Genomic DNA, 25234 nt, shown 5'->3' on the forward strand with positions numbered 1-25234 from the left:
TGGTGGCAACACACCCTGCCCTCCAATTAGAATTCTATGTGCCTACTGTATTGGTGGCAACACACCCTGCCATCCAATTAGAATTCAATTTGCCTACTGTATTGGTGGCAACACACCCTGCCCTCCAATTAGAATTCTATGTGCCTACTGTATTGGTGGCAACACACCCTGCCCTCCAATTAGAATTCTATGTGCCTATTGTACTGGTGGCATCACACCCTGCCGTCCAATTAGAATTCTATGTGCCTATTGTACTGGTGGCATCACACCCTGCCCTCCAATTAGAATTCTATGTGCCTATTGTACTGGTGGCATCACACCCTGCCCTCCAATTAGAATTCTATGTGCCTATTGTACTGGTGGCATCACACCCTGCGATCCAATTAGAATTCTATGTGCCTATTGTACTGGTGGCATCACACCCTGCCCTCCAATTAGAATTATATGTGCCTATTGTATTGGTGGCAACACACCCTGCCCTCCAATTAGAATTCTATGTGCCTATTGTACTGGTGGCAACACACCCTGCCCTCCAATTAGAATGTTATGTGCCTATTGTATTGGTGGCAACTCAGTGCCCTCCAATGAAATTTGTTTGTAATAATGTTCCCCCAAAGTCACATTCTTCAGTGAATGAATCTCTACCAGTGGAATTGGCCTTTCCATTGAGTCTGTGGCACATTCACCCAGAGTAGGGGTTGATCTTTTTGATGTTCAGCCCTCGGTAGGATTTGAACTTGGGTCTATCGGCCATGAGTCTGATGCGTCAACCACTATGCTACCAGTGACCGATTAGATTTGTTCACTATGTCTGGACATCAATTTACTATGTAATAGTTTTAATGTAAACTTTGAACTCACAACTAATACATTTCTACTACAGACAAAAATGGTTAGAATAAAAACTAAAAAAGATACTCAACTACAACACATACATGTACAATGACTAAAACATCATATTCGTCCATTCTTAAGGAGAGATGGGAGCGGCTTATCACTGTTGTCATAGCAATATCCTAATATAGAATTACATGATTAATATAGTATGTAAAGTTGTTGAAATTAATTTTTATCCTATTTATAATTATCCATAAAAATTATCAGCGTGTTCAGTTTGTAGAATAAAATCCTAATAGTTAAGTTGAAACATCCATAATTTTTGTTTTTAATTCACATAACTGGAATGCCAAATAATTATGTACATGATTGAGAATGACAAATTACATATTGTAGTTCAGGATAAAAAACAAACAAAAAACTATTATATCACAAATTAATAAATGCTATACATTGTAGTTCTACCAACATTTAAAAAAAAAATTGAATTCTGACCAAAGTCAATAAATCTGATATAAGAATATATTAGTTTTCAAAGTTAAACTAACTAGGAAATAAACAGTATATTTGTTCATAATAGAGATGTAAACACAAAATTTGACAATATAGATGATGCACAAGGTACAAAAAGTTGGTTTATATTAAACATTACGTGGTTCTACTGGAAGTTTATTCAGATTATGCACTGGTGATAATTCCACATAGAGGATTACTAGTTGATATTATGGTAATGGGTAATGATGTTCTGGATGTGTCACCAAAGGCCCAACAGTTATATCTCAGTGGTCTGATTTTGAAGTTTAAAAAACAAAAGTAACTTTTTTTTTACACGAAACTGTCACGAAACATTCTTTTTTATCAAATTTAGTATTATCAAAAAAATTGCCCTCAAATCCAAAAAGGTTAATTAGCACTGCAACATTATCCAATGTTGTCATGGTAACACATTTTGAAGGACTATATATATTATTTTAAATTGGCAGCAATTGTATTCTAAGAATCAATATGAATGTAAGTATCATAGTTTATGATGGAATCATTATTATTCTGCTGGTTCTATCTTTATTCTCTTTGTCATTGGTTCACTACTTTGGTTGGAATCATCATCTTCAACCTTGATGGTGATCGGAAGATCAGCATCCACTGGTTCTTGTTTTATGGTGATAGTGGGCTGCTCTTTTTGTGCCTGGGCATCGCCAGTAAAGATGATCTGACCATCTTGAGTGACTACCCACTGACCGGGCTTATCACTGCTGGACATTGGGATATGAACCGGGGTATCACCAGATGCGGTAACAGTAGCTGATGCAGACCCAGATGTAGACGCCACTGGAACCTCTCCATCTCCTCCAGCCAATTCTTGAGATGACGATGGATTCTCAGAAGGTGTCTTATTGTTGTCGATGTCGATGAAGAAGGGATGTTTGACATTTGGTGGGAAAGCCCATTCCTTCTGTGCTTGGTAGAACATCATGTAAGGATGGCTGTCGGCATTCTCAAAGTAAGTCTGGTCAGTGACATTTCGGCAGGACGTTCTATTCTTATGCAGGTGATGACAGTTGACTTTGTTTCCCTCCTCCAACATTAAACTGACTGAAAAGATGCCAGCTTTAATTGAAGGACCTTCATGACTGATGACTGCGTACAAACGATACGATATCACTTCATCAATCGATTGCACCATCAATGCATGTGGAATGAGAACATTGGCCATGGAATTCTTCAGACCAGTCTCGCTGAATCGTGCAATACGTACCATGAGTGTAGCAGGAAGTGACGTAATACTGGATTGGTTCTTTACAAGTGCAGGAGGGCATCCGCAAGGTGGCGCAGGGCAGACTGTTTCCTCGGTTTTGAAAAAAGCCTTCACTGCTTCTTCCAAAGAGAATGTGATCTCCTGGGGCCCTTGGAAACTGACTCCTAACATGTTAGTAATTTTAGGTGCTGATACATGGCTGGGATTTCCAGAACAAACACTCACCTCTCTTTTAAAGATGCTGAAGAGAGAATCAGTGACATCACTACCAAACAGACCTTGCAGCTTAAAATTCACTGCCATGAAGTACTCCAAGGCATCAAATTCTCTTTCAGTGTTGAAGGTACGGTTGCCATGGAAATGCTCTGATGCAAAACCATCTTTCACAGCGTTAGTTGTGGTCCCGTTGGTAAAGAACAAAGCATCCAGAATACAATAAACACAGCTAGGTTTTGGTTTGGTTTGTCCCCCAATATATAGATGACTACACGGTATAGTCTCTTGTAGAAGTTGATGCATTGGCAATGTCTGGCGTAACACTTGTAAAACCGTTGTGAGATAAGTCTGGTGTTGACTATAGGGAATCATCAGAATACGATCCTTGGCCAACAACTTTTTGAAGACAGGTAACTGCTCATTACGACTCTGTTTCTTACGTAGACCAGCCTTGAGTTTTTCTGCTGCTACAGCTGGACTAGAAGAAACTGTGGCAGTTGCTGAACCACCAGCAGCACTGCAATAAATAAACATCAAAGAAAAGTTAGAAAGAACTTCCATAGGTAGAGTAAATATATAAAAATTAAAAAACAAGACTCGACCATTAACCCTTATCTGATTAAGTCAATGTAAAGTGCATGGGGTTGACAGGATAAGGGTTAAATAAGCACCCAGTTGGCTGATGCAGCTTTGCACTTCAATATGAGAGAATATATAGCTTCAAATAGCGAACGCAACAAACGGAAGTGATGGAAATTGAATTTAGTGAAAAAAATAAACTAATCATTGAAAAAGTATTTAACACTTTTCACAGTGATAAACAGTTTACCTAATTCATATATTATATTCATATTGCTAACTCACCTGACAGTATGCATTGTATGTACTGACATATTGCTAACTCACCTGACAGTATACATTGTCTGTACTGACATATTGCTAACCCACCTGACACTATGCATTGTCTGTACTGACATATTGCTAACTCACCTGACAGTATACATTGTCTGTACTGACATATTGCTAACCCACCTGACAGTATGCATTGTCTGTACTGACATATTGCTAACCCACCTGACAGTATGCATTGTCTGTACTGACATATTTCTAACTCACCTGACAGTATACATTGTCTGTACTGACATATTGCTAACCCACCTGACAGTATGCATTGTCTGTACTGACATATTGCTAACCCACCTGACAGTATGCATTGTCTGTACTGACATATTGCTAACTCACCTGACAGTATGCATTGTCTGTACTGACATATTACTAACCCACCTGACAGTATACATTGTCTGTACTGACATATTGCTAACTCACCTGACAGTATACATTGTCTGTACTGACATATTTCTAACTCACCTGACAGTATACATTGTCTGTACTGACATATTGCTAACTCACCTGACACTATGCATTGTCTGTACTGACATATTGCTAACTCACCTGACACTATGCATTGTCTGTACTGACATATTGCTAACTCACCTGACACTATGCATTGTCTGTACTGACATATTGCTAACTCACCTGACAGTATACATTGTCTATACTGACATATTGCTAACCCACCTGACACTATGCATTGTCTGTACTGACATATTGCTAACTCACCTGACAGTATACATTGTCTGTACTGACATATTGCTAACCCACCTGACAGTATGCATTGTCTGTACTGACATATTTCTAACTCACCTGACAGTATACATTGTCTGTACTGACATATTGCTAACCCACCTGACAGTATGCATTGTCTGTACTGACATATTGCTAACCCACCTGACAGTATGCATTGTCTGTACTGACATATTGCTAACTCACCTGACAGTATGCATTGTCTGTACTGACATATTACTAACCCACCTGACAGTATACATTGTCTGTACTGACATATTGCTAACTCACCTGACAGTATACATTGTCTGTACTGACATATTTCTAACTCACCTGACAGTATACATTGTCTGTACTGACATATTGCTAACTCACCTGACACTATGCATTGTCTGTACTGACATATTGCTAACTCACCTGACACTATGCATTGTCTGTACTGACATATTGCTAACTCACCTGACACTATGCATTGTCTGTACTGACATATTGCTAACTCACCTGACACTATGCATTGTCTGTACTGACATATTGCTAACCCACCTGACAGTATACATTGTCTGTACTGACATATTGCTAACTCACCTGACAGTATACATTGTCTGTACTGACATATTTCTAACTCACCTGACAGTATACATTGTCTGTACTGACATATTGCTAACTCACCTGACACTATGCATTGTCTGTACTGACATATTGCTAACTCACCTGACACTATGCATTGTCTGTACTGACATATTGCTAACTCACCTGACACTATGCATTGTCTGTACTGACATATTGCTAACTCACCTGACACTATGCATTGTCTGTACTGACATATTGCTAACTCACCTGACAGTATACATTGTCTGTACTGACATATTGCTAACTCACCTGACACTATGCATTGTCTGTACTGACATATTGCTAACTCACCTGACACTATGCATTGTCTGTACTGACATATTGCTAACTCACCTGACACCATGCATTGTCTGTACTGTACTATATTGCTAACTTACCCCACACCAGGCAATGTTGTCTGTACTGACATATTCTCCCAACACAAGAGAGGTACTTCTGTCACACTATTTACTTTGACTTTTGGTATAATCAGTGTGGTATCTCCTGTCATCAACTGCCAACAATCACTTGATTGCTAGAAAATAAATATAAAAAAATTATAAATCTTTTAAACAATTCATCGTATTGTCATAAATGTAAAGGATTCTGATTTCAGCAAAAATCCTCAAATACGAGCAATGTTCATTTTTTGCATTCTGTCTTCCATTAAGTGATAAGAGTTTATAAATATTTTGAATAGAGTAGGGCCTAACCCTCTTTTAGCCAATATATATTTTGTGTTATCCTACAGATACCATAAAAACAACATGTGAAAATAGAGGGCATTTTTGTCTGATACCTTAAAATACCATAGCCATTTTTGCACATTGTCCCTTTTGGTTTTACATCTCCCGAACTTTAGGTTATGGAATATTCTTACAACTTCTTGTATGCATAATATCTATTATTATACATCTGTCACCGTAACGCCATAAGTTACAGCGTGCCGTAATTTTGCGGTATTTTACGGGGTATTTTCATCCTACCATATTAGTAAATGCGAATTCCAAATATGGAATGATTACACGCATAAGCGTTCTCTAATAATAAAAATAAACATGGCTGCCACCAGGATTTAACCGGACTCCATACAAAGAAGTTCGCTGATTCTGTTCTAAACTTTCTAGATTTTGGCATTCCCGTGATGTATCCTTGGTAGGAAAAGATGTATAATAATAAGATATAATAATAAGGTTATTACGAAGATACCTCGGGGTATGCACTCAGACAGTACGCTGTTGCATCGACCTCCGCTGCGCGTCGGTCAATACTGCCGCTGTACTGTCTTCGTGCATACTTTGAGGTATCTTCATAATAACCTTATATTATGAAATACACGAAAGGTATTTTTCTAGTCATCACTAAAAAATCACACATGGCTTTTTATGGATTGGGCTATATTGCTGTTGGTATGGATTTATGGTTTATTATGGTATCAGCTATTATGACAATTATGGCTTTTTTCTGGTAAAATTAGTTACACTTAGATTGAATATGGTAATTTATGGCATTTTATATGATACTTGATTGTGTAATGGTATATTATGGCTTCAGATTTAAAATTTTATGGTAATACATGGTGTCAAGAGTTCACCAAACCATATGTTACTATACCACCAAAATTTCATTAAAATTTGATACACAAGTGCAAATCTGTTTAGACTAATGGCATATTTTTGCTTCTAGCTGTCCAGACGTTTTTGTTTATCATATTTATACTTAGTTTTTCTTTAGCCAAAATATATCAGTGGTCAAACTGTAGAAATGTTCATTTCTTTTGATAAACAAATTCTTCTAGTGCCGCTAGTCTATAAACAAATGAAGATCATTAACATTTTAAAATGACAGCTGTTTTAGCCCATGAAAAGTTTACTACACGGGCAGTACATGTAAATGCTAAATCTGTTGACAACATTTTGAGTTTCAAAATATATTCAGAGTATAACAGAATTTGATTGTCGCATTTAGGTAATTATATTTTCCCAAATGTCTAGATAAAACCTGAAGCCATATTTTACCATAACATGATATTTTATGGACCAACGATTTCCTTTCCCAAGCCATAAAAACCAATATTGTCTGGCTGAATACATATTCCTTCTGAAAACATAAAGTACCAATTTTGGGATCCTGAGATTATGATAAAATAAACATGTATTCCCCAAACCATATTTTACTATAACATGGTAATTTATGGACCAATGATTTCCTTCCCTAAGCCATAAAAACCCATATTGTCTGGCAGAATACATATTCCTTCTGAAACCATAAAGTACCAATTTTGGGATCCTGAGGTTATGATAAAATAAACATGTATTCCCCAAACCATATTTTACTATAACATGGTATTTTATGGACCAATGATTTCCTTCCCTAAGCCATAAAAACCCATATTGTCTGGCTGAATACATATTCCTTCTGAAACCATAAAGTACCACATCTGTAATTATTACTGTAGCCATATAATGCCATAAGATAAATGCCCTAAGTTCTGCACAATCTGAACGTATAAAATACCATATAATTGATTTTAGACTGGAAACACCCCAAGCAATACAAAACCATATTTTGGGGGTTTTTTTTGGACCCCCCCCCCCCAAATTCAAATTCTCAAGTACCATAGTTACTTGATAAACCATGACTTACTCTTTTAGGTAAGTTCATTTTATTCTCTGGTTTCATGATTTATTAACAGAATTCACAGCTGTCATGTTTATCTTAATTAGCATATTTTTGTTAATCGTACAATTTAATTTATGCGTCTGAATTTCATGAAATGATCTATTCTAAATGGAAAACCAAGTTTAGTGTCAATTTGATTACTTAAAATGCAGTAATTGACAATTGAAACTGGTTGAAATTACACAAAAAGTCTTGGCTAGTTAGTGTGAAATGTATGCAGGAAGAGGGTAAGAACTTCCTTGTTTTACTCCATTATCAAAGTTTGAATTCGTCACTAAGATTGTAATTTAATTTGATGGTAGAGTTTTTATTTGCATACATAACAATACTCTTTATTACATTGTATACTTTTCAGTGAATGTTATTATTCATCAGTATATAATGTAATACTGTTTTCCATATTGTTTCATATCATTTTTTGAGGTCTACAAAGCAACAGTAAATTACGTTGTAATAGTACAAAGAGATCTACTATTCTATGTTTTGACGAAATCCTGCCTTATTTGAAAGTATTATAGAATTACTGTCTAGGTATTTTGATATTCTGTTATTCATTATCATACTAAACACTTTGAAAATTACGATACCAACTAATAATTGAATGCATCTCTCTGGCTTCATTTTTTTTATAGACAGTTGTGAAGACACACGTGTTTCATATTTCTGGTGTGTTGCTTTCAGCAAGTTACTTTCATCAACTGTTCCAGTAGCATTATTGTTTTTTAATTGTTTCAATGTTTATATGGTTTCTGTCAGTTTTATTGGATTTATATTTGGGTTGTTCATTTCATTTTCAAATCATTCCAATTTATTCTATTTCTTTTATTCTATCTGCAGTTTCACTTAATAAATTTGGCAATTAATTAAAAAATGTTCAATTCATGTTCATGTTCAAGTGTAAGAAATTTCTTAATTATTAGGATAAATAATTGTTATCATTTTGCTCAGATCTGGACTTCCCATATTCAAACAGTATGCAATCACATTGACCTGTACTTCATGCTAGTTGATATTCCCACTGTACTGCGTGTTATATACGGCATCACTGCAATACCTTATATTATTGTGATTATACTTAGCAGTCATATCAATCATTAAAAAGTAATATCAAAAAGACCAAAGAAAAACAAGAGAAAATTGAAAGCATTGAAAGCCGTATTTGCATAAATCTTGCAAATAATAATTGTTCACTACAGTCTGACTCATTTCCTTAACTACATTGACCCCCATCCAGCCTCACTTCCACTCCGCATCCACCTCTCCAAACCCTGCCTCACCCAAACCAAGAGTAAATTGAACTCACCCTTAGATAGGTCTTAAAAGCAACAGTTCCATTATCTTGTTTGACACCAGTCACAAAACCATATAATCTGTAGTCGTTGGAAACTCCCTTATCAGTTTCAAGATGCATTGAAATGTCTGGTGATAAAAAGATCGGCTTATTCGGCGCATTGTCATCTGGCTTTGACTTTGATTCATTTTCATCTTGTATCTTGGCAGGGAAAGCAATCAAACATTTCGGTAATTCGTGAATTGAAAAATTTCCATACTCGATTGGTTGTTTGCACTTCAGACACATCGATGGGATACACTGTCCGAATATAGTGCGCCAGGAATTCAGTGTATCTTTTATAGATTCCTGGATCTCTTTATCTGGTTCGATGTTGACACCATGAGTTGTGACATTCTGGATGTTATGAAATGCACAGGCTTTGCAGTCGACAGATCGTTTCAAAATCGTCAAAAAGGTACTTCGAAAGCCGGAATTATCGCCCATGTTGTCTTGCAGGGCATGCACGACCGTTTGAAAGAATGCTTGTGGAACAGATTTTGGCAGCGTGCTTCCAGACATTAGCTTCTCTCTGATTTTAAGCATAAACGTTTTACGAAGCTCAAGCTGAAACTGAGGATTAATTTCACTAAAGACGATGCAACGCAGAAAACAATAGATGCAATCTGAATCTTCACACTTTGCATCATCCTTCAAATGTTGTGTGAATAGAGCATTCTTGTAAGCTGAGCTGGCACGTAACAAAGCAAATATACTATTAGCAAGTTGTAACCACTCATCATCACTCAGATTGATTGATTTATCACCCTTCTTTCCAGGTTTCTTCTTTTTACCACCTTTCCCTTTCCCTTTCTTTTGCTCTTCTTCTTCCTCTTCTTCTTCTTCTTCCTCCTCCTCCTCCTCTTCATCACCTTCTTCCATACTTTCCTCCTCCTCCTCTTCTTCTTCTCCCTCCTCTTCCTCTTCTTCTTCCTCCTCCTCCTCCTCATCTACAGTGGCATCACTCTCAGGATCCTCTTTCTCTTTCTTAATTTCTTTCTCCATTCTTCCCGCTATATTTTAGGGATATCTAAAATTGAAATAAAATGAATAATTAATATCCAATCAGTGACAATATAATCTAAAATTCATCATCATAAGGTAGTATTGTACTCTTACATTTAGAAAAAAAAACCATCTTTAAATACATTACACTATTAATCATCTTTCAGCTTTGCGTACCGTAATTTTGTGGCACAGCACAGGATATCTGCATCTTACTACATTTGCAAATTCCAAATATATTACGATTATCAGTGTTCTCCCCAGGATGTAAACAGCGTGGCGGTCCCACCACAGTGCCTCGATTTGCCGCCACACCGGTCTGACACCGCCACGGTGATTAGCAAGACCGCCACAGTGCTTTTTTTCATTGGGGATCTAGTCACGCTGGTCGGCCCGACCGGCACTAAAAATTAGCGATCACCACGGAAACGCGTCTGACTATTGTCATATTGTTATTATACTTACGTACCGACCGACAAACATCCTGCAAGTCGTGGATAATAATTTATAAACAATAGACATAGTCGTGCGATGTGGTAGCGGCTTTAAACAATACAAGTCATATTTGTAAAAATTAGCACCTCTTTGTTTGTAAGTAAATATTTTCTGACGATAGATAAAGTCTTTAGATCGATAGCTAAAATTTATTCAAAATCAATTCCACCTCGATGTAACATGGGCAAAGCGGAGTTCACGATCAGTTTACGCTACTCAAGAAAAAACAACGTGTTTATTGCGTGATTGGGTAAAATACATTTGAACTGTTATCATCGTGAATCATGTAAAAACTCTTCTTTCAAGACTTCTTTTACCTTTCAAAAATTGCTAATCACCTCTTTCGAAAACCATCATGCTGTTTTCATCTGAAATCCATACCAACACATCGTGCTACGACATCACTTTACTTCCGCAATGTAATTTTTATGATCACGATCATTCGGAAAACTTCGGGTTCTATCGGCATTACCATGCGGCATTCTGATTGGTTAATGGAGTTTTTGACCCACCGGGTCAAAGGACACATGCGATCAACTAACGCGTCACAGCTATCATGGCGAGTCGGTGTTTTTCACCGAAGTGATCGAGTGATCAAAAATAATTTCTCTCGATAAAACTAGTTAAAATTTTACGTTTTTTTCATATAAAAAAAGAAGTATTTCATTTTTGCATGGCATCATGACTGAGTAAGAGAAATTATTGGTATAACCGGTGTATAACATCGCAAAGTAAGTTATGTCACGTCGTAAAAAATAATGGTCTAGAAAAAATAATGTTTCGCGTTGACCAAATATAATCATGCAAAGTATAAATTCAAAGTGTTTTAATACATTGGTGAGAGGTCGAATTTTACGTGAACAAGAACATGCACTAAGAAGGAAAAGCAAGTCAAAGTCGAAACGGAGTGCATCATGGACATGACACAACACACGCTGCGACAACTGAGTGATTAGCGACATAATTTTGGGACGCAATTGAACTTGAAGTACTCCTTTGCGAAACTTGCTGCGCGGTGATGCTGGCATCAAGTGTGTGTTGACCGAAGTTTGACCCCAAGTCACACGCTGAACTGGCGCGTTACCTTAGCAACCTTTTTCTTTTGCGGTCCGCGCGTCGATCTAGTAAAATTTTTATTATATCCGACGGTACTGTAATTACACAATTTGTATGCAACTCTGTACTGGCTTTGAATATATCAATGTCGTTTACTTAGTGCACTGCTTTTCTAATTACGCAAATTTGTTTACAATATTGTACCAGCTCTGAATATTTCAACTTTGTATTAATGTATTGCTTTCATGATAATTACGCAAACTCAAGTTAATTTTTACTATTGTTAGGGCACTGATGTGGGGTATTGGGTCTGTGAATATTTCAATATTACCGACTTGATAATGCGTTGCATTCGTAATAATTACGCAAACATAAACATTGGCGCATTTAAATCATTAAAAATGATAGTAGTCGGGTATCTACGGAAAGTCGAGAAAATATTTTAAATACTTGTGATTCACCAATGTTCCAATGGTGATTTTTTTATTCGAAATGAAGTGAACATGTAATATAAACCATACCACGCGTCAAGTTCAATTTTACAATAATATAATAAACTCTGGACAGCGCACTTCGATCGCAATATTCACGTACATTTCGACTGAACTCTAATAACCACACGTTTGAGTTCACGCACTGACATTTAAATTCGGGCCACCCAGCTTGACGCACATCAATATAGTTACTTGTCTTGTGTTCAAAAAATCGTTCAACTCTCACAAATAACATGAACGCGAAGAGCTAACTGGGGGTTAACTGAAAGAGAACGTCTTTTTTGGAGAAAAAACACGTCAGTACAAGATTATGTGTACAAGGTTAGCTTTATAGAACGTACATGATCGCTTAACTCTGTGTTTTTTAATAATCATGTCGCATGTGAAACGCAGGAGACATTTTAGTTCGCCCATTTCTTGTTTACCGACATTTTGTCTGGAATGCGATACAGACAAAGTATAAACAGTACTGATAACAACCAAGAGGCTCGAACCAGGAAGGCTTGGATATTTTAAACTTCGTAAATAACATTCTTTTCAAGCGTAGACTTTATTCGAGTAATAATACGCAACAACAATTCGTTTACAGCATTGGTTTTATTGAAGTTTTAATGCTTTTCGGCTTCACAGTGAATTATTTTAGCGTCATATTTGAAATAGCACGCTCGATACAAGATGTCGGACGGGAAAATTGGGGTCTGTAAAAATGTTTGTTGGTTCAGTCAGGCAATGTGTGGACCAAAACATCGCCCACTATTTGAAACATCGCCCATGGGTGGGGTTTAGGATGGGCGGGGTATCAGCCGAATCCGGTAATAACTTCCAGAACCTTGATTTAACCGTAAAGGTCATACCGTATTTATCCGGGTATAAGCCCAGGGTCCTGAACATGGAAAATCACCAAAAAGAAGGGGTGGGCGTTTGTCCGGATATCCCCGGCAAAAAAACCCTGAAAAATAGCGAAAATTGGCAACACGCAAATCAAACTGCGACAGGGAGTAAAACGGCAAATAAAACATGCAACAAAAATAAATGAACAATATGCAGCCTTAGAAGTGTAACAAGAAATAATTTATTGCTTAGAATGTGACAAATAAACCAGAAATAATAAAAATCAACAGTGAAGATTCATTTGAATTAGAATATCCCCGTCGACAAACACGTGTGAATTATTTCCAGTTTTGACAAATACCGGATCAACAGCCATACAAGATCAATAATAATTTACGCAGTAAAATTACGAAAGTTCATAGTTGTTAGAAAAAACACATCTACCGGTAGATCTCTATTTGTACGTTCATTGCTATCTTCGTAAAAGTCAAAACCCTGAAATTCCAAGTCGGCGTCACTGTCGCTATCGAACAAAATCCCTATAGCTTCGTCTTGAAGTTCGTCGATGTCGTCCTACACAATTTGGACTTAGCACATTCAATCCACAGATTTCGCTGTCTGGTAGCTTGGGCACTTTTAATTCACGTCTAATCAGAATAAAGAGAGAAGAAAAATGGGTTCTCGGCAAACGACTCGCACGATGCTTGTGTTTACCGTCTGCCAGTCATCTTTGACCTTTAAGCATCCGCTTTACCGATTGGCTAAGAATGACATGTTTCATCATAGAGGTCAATTCAACATCGCTTTCTTATCAGACTAGGCGTTCATCAATCATTGCGAAAGTTACCATTCAGCAAGTTTAATATATGGATATCGCGGTGGGCTTGAAATAGGAAGATTTTTTTTTTTTTCCCCCAAGGACAGAAGAATAATTTCCATGACATTTATAGTGCCAAAACAACGTGCTTTGAACCAGGTACGGATTGCTACAATATTGCAACATTGGTTTCATTGTCGTCGACGCTAAAGCCGAACGAGTGCAATGCTTAGCTTAGCGGCTCGATCTCCTTTTACAATTTGTTTAAACCAAACAGCCAGCCGTTTTTAGGGCCACGACATATTTCAAAAAAAAGAAATACCGTTTCTCCTTTCATATACATTTTTTTCACTCACTGGCTGTTATGTTTCTGATAAAAAATCTTGAAAAAATAAATATAAACTACGTAAACAGTGGTGAACGCGCTGCTCTATTTATGTCACAGCTATTTCGCGTTCACTCCTCGTTTTACGCAATTGACATTTATTTTTCAATTTTTTTTTATCAGAATCACAACAGACTGCAAGGACGTAAACTGTTAATACAACGAACAAAAATAGGTTTTTGTTTTTTTATTTTATTACAGGTGTAGATAAAACACCCCTGGGCGTTTGCTAGGATATGACCACAACTCCTTTATTTTATCAAAAGTGTGGGTGGGCGTTTGTCCGGGCATGGGCTCTTAGCCGGATAAATACAGTATTAAAACTTAGAATTTGGTGCGATTTAATTAATTAAAATATCGCAAAAAGGGGAATTAAGAAAGCTGGTCATTGGAAAGTCCGAAGCAAAATTAGAATGCTGACTGGTTTGCTATGAAATAGTTGGGTGAAACCAAAACCAACAGAAGACTTCAAACTAATAGTGGGGGAGACACGTTGAATATAAATAGAAGATCATGATGCGATTGCCTTTTAATTTATTTCATTCAATCATATAAATTTGTTTATATTAAATTGCAAAGTGTAATGTACTGACACGTACAGTATGAAATGTCAAGACACAGTCGATGATACGCATGGTGCGTGTCATATCTTCGTAAATGAGCACATTATATCGATCATACACCCTCGTTAACCCTTTTCCGGTCAAGTCGGTGAAAAACCGCCGTCAATATGGGTATGCTAGAATTTCCCACTCCAGGTAGCTAACTGGTTAAGTCGTTGAAAAACGGCCTGTTATTTAGGTTGCTCAGACGGTCAAGCGTTTATAATACGTTGTACGGAACCTGATATTTTACACTTGCGAAATTATGGAGGGAGAGAATTTGTTTTCGATTACGCCAAGTCAAATAAATTAACCAAGTAATAAAGAATGTAATTCTATACTCTTGTCTGCTCATTTCACTATTTTACCGTCACAACGCGACGTTTGCGACGACGTAAAAAAAACGCCTTGACCACATTGCAAACTGCAGCATTACAACCGTATTTGAACGACACGATTCACGGTTATAACGGTAGTAACGTATTTTGACCAGCTTGGCAAATAGTCCCGGCACTTAGAATGAATAGCATAACGGATTGCAACGGCTGAGCTTGGAATGTCGGCAATCACCAACGTGAAATGACCGGGACAGCTGGTGGGAAATATTAAAGTCCACGTGATTTCACCGTCTGAGCTACCATATGCAATTTTATGTGTATGCAAATTGTAACCAATCTGTGTTCGAAAAAATAACATATTTATTTACATAACAATAAATATTCAAATTGTGGGGAGATGCAGTCTTGTGGACATCTGGTCGTTCAGTATAAATATGGCCGAAGAAAGTGAGATAACGCCCAGACTCGCTGTGTGCCTCCTTTCCGACACATACGTTAATATGCCGTCCTATACAGATAGAAAGTGTTTTATGAAGGCAAGAAGGAAACTGAAGAAAACGCGTCAATCGTGCAGTGGCACGGGGAGTGATAAGTTTGACATTGACACGACAGATTTTTCACCAGCAAAGCGTGGAAAAAGAAAGAAATCCAAAGCAAAGGAAACATTTGACGTCGGTGAGTTACCAGCCGAGCGTACCACGGACACCAGTGATAATAGTCCACTCAAGAAAAGGCGTAAAAAGAATAAGAACAAACGCAAGTCGGAGACTGTCTCCTCTGTCAATGAACATGCGATTACAGAAGAAAACCGTTTGAAGGACTGCAGGGGCAAACCAGGAGGCAAACGTAAATCGAAGACGAACCGTAAAGTGGTTGAATCGCCAGCTGCCGACAAAGCAGATGCCGAAGAAACGGAAGTTAGTCACGCTGAAATACAACGTGCCGTCGAAGATGTGATACAATTTTTGCAAGACAATGTTTGCGATTCGGAACCGTCGACATCCGCCACAACTGCCAACGCAGAAAAGCAGGGGCCTGAACATATCGACCCAGCGAGTACGCAACAAAACGTCGATGTCACCAAAGAAATGGTACAAGAAAATGTATGCGGTACAGAACAATCAACACTTGCGAGTTTCCCCGAAAAACAAACTATTAAAAAACGTGTTGTGTATGCACACGCATCGCCAATGGACACGCGTGATGATGAACTTGTATTGGACGAAAAAACGGGTGAGCTACGACACAAAATACCAGATGATTTCATAGTTGCAACTGACGACGATACAGATTCAGAAATCGATGAAGATCGTGCTGAGAATGACGATTTTTTAGAGCAACGTTACCCACCTGTACTCGATAGCAACATTGAAATTGAATCCGACACAGAAATTGGTGCTACATTCGATTATGTTGCCTCCGGCACTGGTGAATGGAGAATGGCCACGGAGGAAGACGGCGATATATTTACTATTCCAGTTTTTGAAACCGAACCTGGACCAACTTTCGAACTGCCTTCATATGCTCGTGAGGTGGAATATTTCTACAAATTTATCCCACCAGAACTGATAGAACTGGCTTCTACCGAGACTAATAAATACGCCAAATATCATCAAAAATGCATTGCAAAAAAATTAAATGCCCGCTGGCGTAATACAAATTTCATTGAAATGCAAGCATTCTTTGGTGTGATGATATGTATGGGTGTTGATCACAAATCAGCAATCGACGATTATTGGTCGAGTGACCCCTTTCTGCAGAACATGGGAATTGCATCAGTAATGACTCGGGCCAGATTTCAAATGCTAATGCGTTATTTTCATTTAGCTGATCCAGTAAATGACCCACGGCGGGATCCTGACATTGAACGTCGCCGTCAATGATCAGAGGCCGACCCGTTGTATAAAATCAACCCGTGGCTGAAACCCGTACTCGAAAATTGTCGGCGATACTACCAGATGGGACAGGAAATTTCGATTGATGAGGGTATGATTAGATTCAAGGGACGGTCCAAGTTTAAGCAGAGATTGCCCCACAAACCCGACCGTGATGGCTTCAAAATATGGCAGGTGTGCGACTCGACAACGTCTTACATTGCAAACTTTGAACCATATTTGGGGGTGAAATATAAAACTACAATTGAGGGGAGAAAGAAAGAAACTGGGACAATCAAGAAGACAACACACCGGTTGCTACAGCCCTTCACAGAAAAAAACCATATTCTTTTCTGTGATTCGCTTTTTACGTCAGTTAACACAGCCCTTGAATTACAAGACAAGAAAGTGTACATGGTCGGTAGTTTTAGCAGACGAAATCGGAAAACCATGCCGCCGCAATTAATTCCTGAAGGAAAAAGCAAGAAGCTGAAATTGAAAATTGGTGAAATGAAAGCAGCAACTAGACCGGACGACACTATCAATATTACTGCATACCAGGATGACAGCGCGCAAATATTGATTTTAAATACAGTCTATCCCCCACTGGCTACGTCGGCAGAAGCAGTAGATGACGAGAGACACGTGCCTGTATCGTTACAATGTTACAGACATCACATGGGTGGCGTGGATCGTTCTAACCAAAGGCGAAAATACTATCACACGGGCAGAAAAAACAATCGTTGGTGGATCTACATGGCCTGTTACCTCATAGATGTTGCATTGGTCAATGCTTATGAATGTTTCAAGGCATTGAATCGCACGACTAAAGTAACGCACAAATTCTTCAATATCCGCACAGGTAAACAACTGATTGGTGGACACTCGAGTAGAATTCAAAAATCCATAAGAGAAGTTGGCTCTCTTCCAAGTAACACGTCATTTATTCGTAGTGAAAACATGGATTCGCACGAAATATGCAGACTATCCGGGCGTCAAAAATCGTGTAAGCAGTGCAGCAAGGACGGGAGAAAAACTGCGAGTGGCCGATTATCAGAAACATCAAAAGGATGCCCAATTTGTAAAGTTCACCTTCACGCGGGCGAATGTTTCGCTGCTTTTCATCACAACATGGCACTGAGGGGAAAACGCACCGTGGGAACACAAACACGAAGTACAGAAGAGCAGCCCTCGACATCAGGCAGACGCATGGGAGCAGCCCGCCGGGGTGGACGACTAAGAAAGGCGTACAACAAATAAATTTGGGACTTATTACAGCGTCACGAACTGTACAATAGTTTGAGTTGGTGAAAATACGTTATCGTTAATTTAGTTTCATGCTCAGTCGGTATTTATACGTTTTAATGTCAGGATAGTTCATCGGGTCTAGTCTGTGGAAATACGTTTCTGCGCGAGTATATATACACGCCAAGTCCCTGCAGTTACATTCTCGCTAGTTCGTTTTATTTCAAGTCGTTAAATATATACGTTGAAATATTTAGTTGGTTAATGTGGTCATGTCGGTGAATATACGTTGCCGTGTGAAGGTAACCCCGATCAAGTCGTTGCAGTTACGTTCTCGTTCGTTTCAGTCTCAGTTTGAGTCGTTAAATATACGTTGTAAGTGTGGACTTACTCATACGGTCAAGTCGGTTAATATACGTTAGAGCTTGAATATAACATCAGTTAAGTCACGGAAAGTACGTTGTAATATGTTACACATGTAGTTCAAGTCGTTGAATATACGTTGCAATTTGAAATGTACGCTAACGGGTCGAGTACGTCAAACACGTTTTCCCCCGTACATGTCCCAAATATCCCCATACTCCAGGACGCGTTTTTTTTCTTCTTACTTCGAACTTGCAGTCATGTAGTGACCTTGTACTTGCTTGTAATGTGTTTTCAATTAAGCAATATTTATTTCAATGTTTAACACGTGTTTATTGAGACTGTACAAAGGGCAAAACATCGTTACTTAACGACAGTAAAAAATGTGTATTGAAATAAAACGGTGATTTTTTTTATACGAGAAATTGTTGTCCATGGTGGTAATGAAGTGTGTATGCAAACAGATTGCAAAAAATGTGAAAACTGTGGTCGATACAGTCTGTTAACTATGGCCTATTTTTGCAAAAATGTCTGGCAGGATAGCATGCACAGATGCTGGCTACTGGAGTGCATTGAATCATGACCGTTTTTCAACGACTTAACCTGATAGCGTGAAACTCCCCTGACCGGAAAAGGGTTAAAGTGGTTAGAACTACATGTAACTACTTCTAATCATGTGACCATCTCGAGACGCACATGTAACACGTTCTGGTGTTCTGAACAACATGGCGGTGACAGTAACGTTACATAGATTGTCATGAATGCTAGTAAATCAGTACATTCCATTTTTTGACGTATTTTTTTTCTGCTACCATACTTTCCACAGTTCATTTTGTTGTTTCAACAAATTTTAGATGGCGTATATATTTATATTATATATAACCTTCCATAATATAGTGCTCCCTTAAAGCGCAGTAGACGTCGATTTTCCTACAATCCAATGCGCTCTTCAAATGGAAATCACAAGCATGAGGTTTGACCTGGGCGCGACTTGCACTGATTGCTGCTGGTGACTCCTTCGATATCTTCCAATCACATGAAAATTACCTAATTAAAGCTTGAAAACGTGTCAGTTCATACTCTATGATCTGCATAACAGTCAAAGTCGCCATCTTTGTTTATATGAGACCCATATATCTCGCACATGCGCAGTGCGACAACTGCCGCGCTTTAACCAAAATCAACATGTAAATGTGTTTTAAATTGCTATAATTTTAAATTGTCTATACGGATAAACTGACGCAAGGTCAATCATAGGTCAAATCCAAAATGGCGCCGTGAACACAACGCTCATGTTCTCCTATTTATCAAAATGACAAATAGTGTAAATATGACAATAATTAATTAATGATTTGAACGCATTTGAAAATACCTACTCTCTGGCATTCAAACTGCAAGTGTACATCATTAAAATGACGTCACACTGTTGTAACAAAGACGCTCGGTCATTCACTTGTGATCAACTTTAATAACAATGAAATACTGACCTAAAAGTACGACAATATGGCATCACACTCACATTTTTTTTTCTGTTTTTTATAAAATACTAAATTGGAGGAAACACTCACCTACGATCAGTTCGATTAAGTAGACGGGCCTTTGGGCAGCTACAAATTTTGAAATCTACTAGACCACGAGTTCGATTGGGCCACCTAACTGCCTCATAACGAAGTCTCGATATTAAAACAAAAAAACGTTCTATAATATCTATTTTTTTATTTAACAAATTCACTTAAAAGGCTTTTATGTATAAGATGGGACTTTTTTAAGTCGAGTTATCGCTGATATACGTCGAAATTGAATGCGTGACATATAAAGGAAGCCATACAGGAGCCATGAATCCCGCGCCGTATAATTGAGGTCAGAGGTTATGCCGGGGTTTCACCTGGTTAACTTGAAGTACTGGCCGATTTATATGGATTTTAGAGCCCTCATGTGACTGTGGTTAATCATCGACGCTTACAGTTAAAAAGCGTTGTTCGTCACGACGCGTCGTGTTAGATATGGGAGTCACGGGGACGTATACAACGCCTGTGAAATACATTGGGGGCGGACCATTTGATATCCTGGGGGGCATGAAGATTGAAATGAAGCCGACTTTTCCCCCCTATCTGATATGGATTTTCTTTTTTTTCAGCAGACCTTGTCTCTAAATTGTACATGCATATAGTGTGGGGTTTTTTGTCAAGCATTGTCATAGAATTTGTTTTTTCACAAAATCTTCCTGCTTCCAGGATATCAAATGGTCCGTAATTCTAACGCGTGCTGTTCGGTAATCACTACCTGCCCTTTACTGTAATTATCGATTCTATTTGTCTAATTATCGAGCCTATTTCACTTTGGCTGAGCGTCATATGCAACATAATATGTAACATCGAGTTACAAAATTGTAAAAAAATTGTAAACAGAACTTCAAGTTACGGGCAACATACCGGATTCTGCCATGAATTCGCCCATTTGAAAAATCGAAATTTTTGGGTATTTCTATTTTCATTGAAAAATCAAACTCACAAACTTTCAACCACAGTCAGCTGGCATCGGTGTCGCTGGGTGTATATGATAGAGAAAAGTTGTGCAACCAAATTTGCCGAGATCGCAGTTTTTCGCCGATAACAAGACAAAAACTCACGGTATTTCAGCATTTTTGTAATAAAACATTATTCTCAATCAATAATCCGCCCAAAACAGGAATATTTCTACTAATTCTTGTGTTTTTCGACGTTTTTCGAAAAAACTGCGTTTAGGCTGCGAAAGTAGAACATTCCGGAGGGGGTAAATGGAAGAGCCACATTTAACGCGTACAAATAGAACGTGTATTTTGACCTCCATGTTGCCAACCAATGACTGGACACGATACGTTTGCGGTCGTTGCCAAAGAGCCCTGCGTCCATCGCCTGGTGATGCTCTTCCGTTTCATCCCCTCCGGAATGTTCTACTTTCGCAGCCTAATCGCAGTTTTTTTCGAAAAACGTCGAAAAAACACAAGAATTAGTAGAAATGTTTCTGTTTTGCCTTAGTTATTTTGTTATCGGCGAAAAACTGCGAACTTTGCAAATTTGGTTGCACAACTTCCCTCTATCATATACACCCAGCGACACCGATGCCAGCTGACTGTGCTTTCAACGCCGTCAGTTGGGCCACCCATGGAAGTATAAACATTATACACCTCCATGGGCCACCCAAGACGAAAGAAAGTATTGCAGAAACTAATCTAAAATTTGATACATTTTATTTCTTGCAGAATCCGGTAATTTTTTTTTTTTGTTTTTGTTTAACGCTTAAATAAGTACACCATCATCGTTTACTTTATTTGAGAGTTTATTATGGTGATATGAATGGCCGTCGGCTCAACGACAATCGCTGCAGTTCGACGTCCAACAAGGCGACACAACAGTCAAGGAACAAAATTGTGTCTTTGGTAGTTAGAAAATAGTATGCTTGTTTTGTGATTGGAGTGACAAAAATGTCGTCAGGCATATGTTATAACAATATTTGCAAATCCATACCCCGAGATTTTCAATGAGAGTAAATAACAGTACACTTATTAAAAGGCGGTGGTCGTCGCGCCGCGTCCTGTTCGATATGGGACTCGTATCGATGTGTACAACGCGACGACCACCTCCCTTTAAGCGATTCGATTCTGACTGACCCCCATTTCTTATACAATCGCAACTTTGCAACCTGGAACAAATTTACTTCCATGTTCATGAGTATTAACAAGTATTGAATATACGTCGACTTAAATAGAAAGTAGGCTTGTTCTGATAATCAATATGCATTTTTATATAAAAGCATACCCCCTACAAACATGTTTTAACTACATATATTTAAATCAAACTTTAACTATAACACTCTTAAGATAATATAACCTATTATAAAACAACAAACATGATTGCTAAAGGCTCCAATATATCATTCTCTGTAATAATAATAATTTAAATAACATTGCAACTATAAATAGTTTAATTTGATAATAAATTTGACAAAAATGGCTTTGTGGAAATTCAGTTTTGAAAAGGGGGAATTGGGATTCTGAATTAAAACATCAATTATTTCAAAAGAGGGTCATTTTAAATTCGAAAATGTCGCCAAAATTATGTACAGAGATCATTATGTAATAGTCCTACATGGCCATCGATCACCATGTGTTTGATGTGACATTTTGAACATTAACTAATCTACAAATGTAGTTGTAGCAAACAAATCAAACCAACCACCAGCAACTTTTGCTTTACGAATACTGAAGCCATTACAAAAATGCGACTCGACCCCGGCTGACTTACTATATTATGTGCACAATCTTCTACCACAATAGTCGAAATAATGTTGCACTGTCATTATAGCATTAGTTTGTCTGATTAGGAAGTTACTCATTCTATGAGATGCATCATTGGAGTAACACAATTCACATGTGGATTAATTCATTATTTTCGAAATGAACTATATTACAGTGCAATGCAATAAACATATTTCAGCGTTGTAGTCATTTAATCGATACAGTCATTTCACGATTACACTCATTTCACCATTACAGTCATTTCACAATTGCACTCATTACACTGTAGCAGTCATTTCACCATTACACTCATTTCACCATTACACTCATTTCACCGATGCAGTCATTTCACCATTGCATCCATCTCATCATTGCACTTATTTCACAATTACACTCATTTCACCATTACACTCATTTCACCATTACACTCATTTCACCATTACACTCATTTGACCATTACACTCAATCCACCATTACACTCATTTCACCGATGCAGTCATTTCACCATTGCATCCATCTCATCATTGCACTTATTTCACAATTACACTCATTTCACCATTACACTCATTTCACCATTACACTCATTTCACAATTGCACTCATTTCACCATTACACTCATTTGACCATTACACTCAATCCACCATTGCACTCATTTCACCATTACACTCATTTCACCATTGCACCCATCTCATCATTGCACTTATTTCACAATTACACTCATTTCACCATTACACTCATTTCACCATTACACTCATTTCACTATTGCACTCATTTCACCATTACACTCATTTCACCATTACACTCAATCCACCATTGCACTCATTTCACCATTACACTCATTTCACAATTACACTTATTTCACCAATACACTCATTTCACCATTACATTCATTTTACCATTACACTCATTTCACCAATATACTCATTTCACCATGGCACTCATTTCATCATTACACTCATTTCACCAATACACTCATTTCATCATTACACTCATTTCACTATTACACTCATTTAACCATTACACTCTCACCATTAAACTCATTTCACCATTACACTCATTTCACCATTGCAGTCATATGACCAATACACTCATTTCACTATTGCACTCATTTCATTATTGCCCTCATTTCACCATTACACTCATTTTACCATTGCATTCATTTCACCATTACACTCATTTCACCATTGCACTCATTTCATCATTACACTCATTTTACCATTACACTCATTTCACCATTGCACTCATTTCACCATTGCACTCATTTCACTATTACACTCATTTCACCATTACACTCTCAACATTAAACTCATTTCACCATTACACTCATTTCATCATTGCAGTCATATGACCAATACACTCATTTCACCATTGCACTCATTTCATTATTGCCCTCATTTCACCAATATACTCATTTCACCATGGCACTCATTTCATCATTACACTCATTTCACCAATACACTCATTTCACCATTACACTAATTTCACCATTGCAGTCATATGACCAATACACTCATTTCACCATTGCACTCATTTCATTATTGCCCTCATTTCACCAATATACTCATTTCACCATGGCACTCATTTCATCATTACACTCATTTCACCAATACACTCATTTCATCATTACACTCATTTCACCATTGCACTCATTTCACCATTGCAGTCATTTGACCATTACACTCATTTCACCATTGCACTCATTTCATCATTACACTCATTTCACCATTGCACTCATTTCATCATTACACTCATTTCACCATTGCACTCATTTCACCGATACACTCATTTCACTATTACACTCGTTTCACCATTACACTCTCACCATTAAACTCATTTCACCATTACACTCATTTCATCATTACACTCATTTCACCATTTCAGTCATATGACCAATACACTCATTTCACCATTGCACTCATTTCATTATTGCCCTCATTTCACCATTACACGCATTTCACCATTGCACTCATTTCACCGATGCAGTCATTTTACCATTGCATTCATTTCACCATTACACTCATTTCACCATTGCACTCATTTCATCATTACACTCATTTTACCATTACACTCATTTCACCATTGCACTCATTTCACCATTGCACTCATTTCGCTATTACACTCATTTCACCATTGCACTCATTTCACCGATGCAGTCATTTCACCGATGCAGTCATTTCACCATTGCACTCATTTCACCATTGCACTCATTTCACCATTACACTCATTTCATCATTACACTCATTTCATCATTGCACCCATCTCACCATTATACTCATTTCACCATTGCACTCATTTAACCTATATTCATTTTACTATTACAGTCATTTCAGCATTGCACTTTTTCCACCGATACAGTTAGTTCACTATTACAGTCATTTTACTATTGCACTCATTTCACCG

General features: G+C 37.8%; 1 protein-coding gene across 1 annotated transcript; it reads right to left on the bottom strand.

Annotated features, from left to right (window-relative positions):
• Nucleotides 1-822: 822 nt before the first annotated feature.
• Nucleotides 823-20046, bottom strand: LOC102808032 (uncharacterized). The gene is made up of 4 exons (XM_085506595.1): nt 19935-20046; nt 9027-10083; nt 5440-5576; nt 823-3326 (listed from the first exon to the last, which is right to left on the bottom strand). The coding sequence occupies exons 2-4, from the start codon at nt 10056-10058 to the stop codon at nt 1880-1882; spliced, it is 2616 nt and encodes an 871-aa protein (XP_085362721.1). The 5' UTR covers nt 10059-10083; nt 19935-20046; the 3' UTR covers nt 823-1879.
• Between the last annotated feature and the right edge of the window lie 5188 nt (nt 20047-25234).

This window comes from Saccoglossus kowalevskii, chromosome 12 (genome assembly GCF_978046115.1).
Source record: "Saccoglossus kowalevskii chromosome 12, keSacKowa6.1, whole genome shotgun sequence".
Lineage (NCBI taxonomy): Eukaryota > Metazoa > Hemichordata > Enteropneusta > Harrimaniidae > Saccoglossus > Saccoglossus kowalevskii.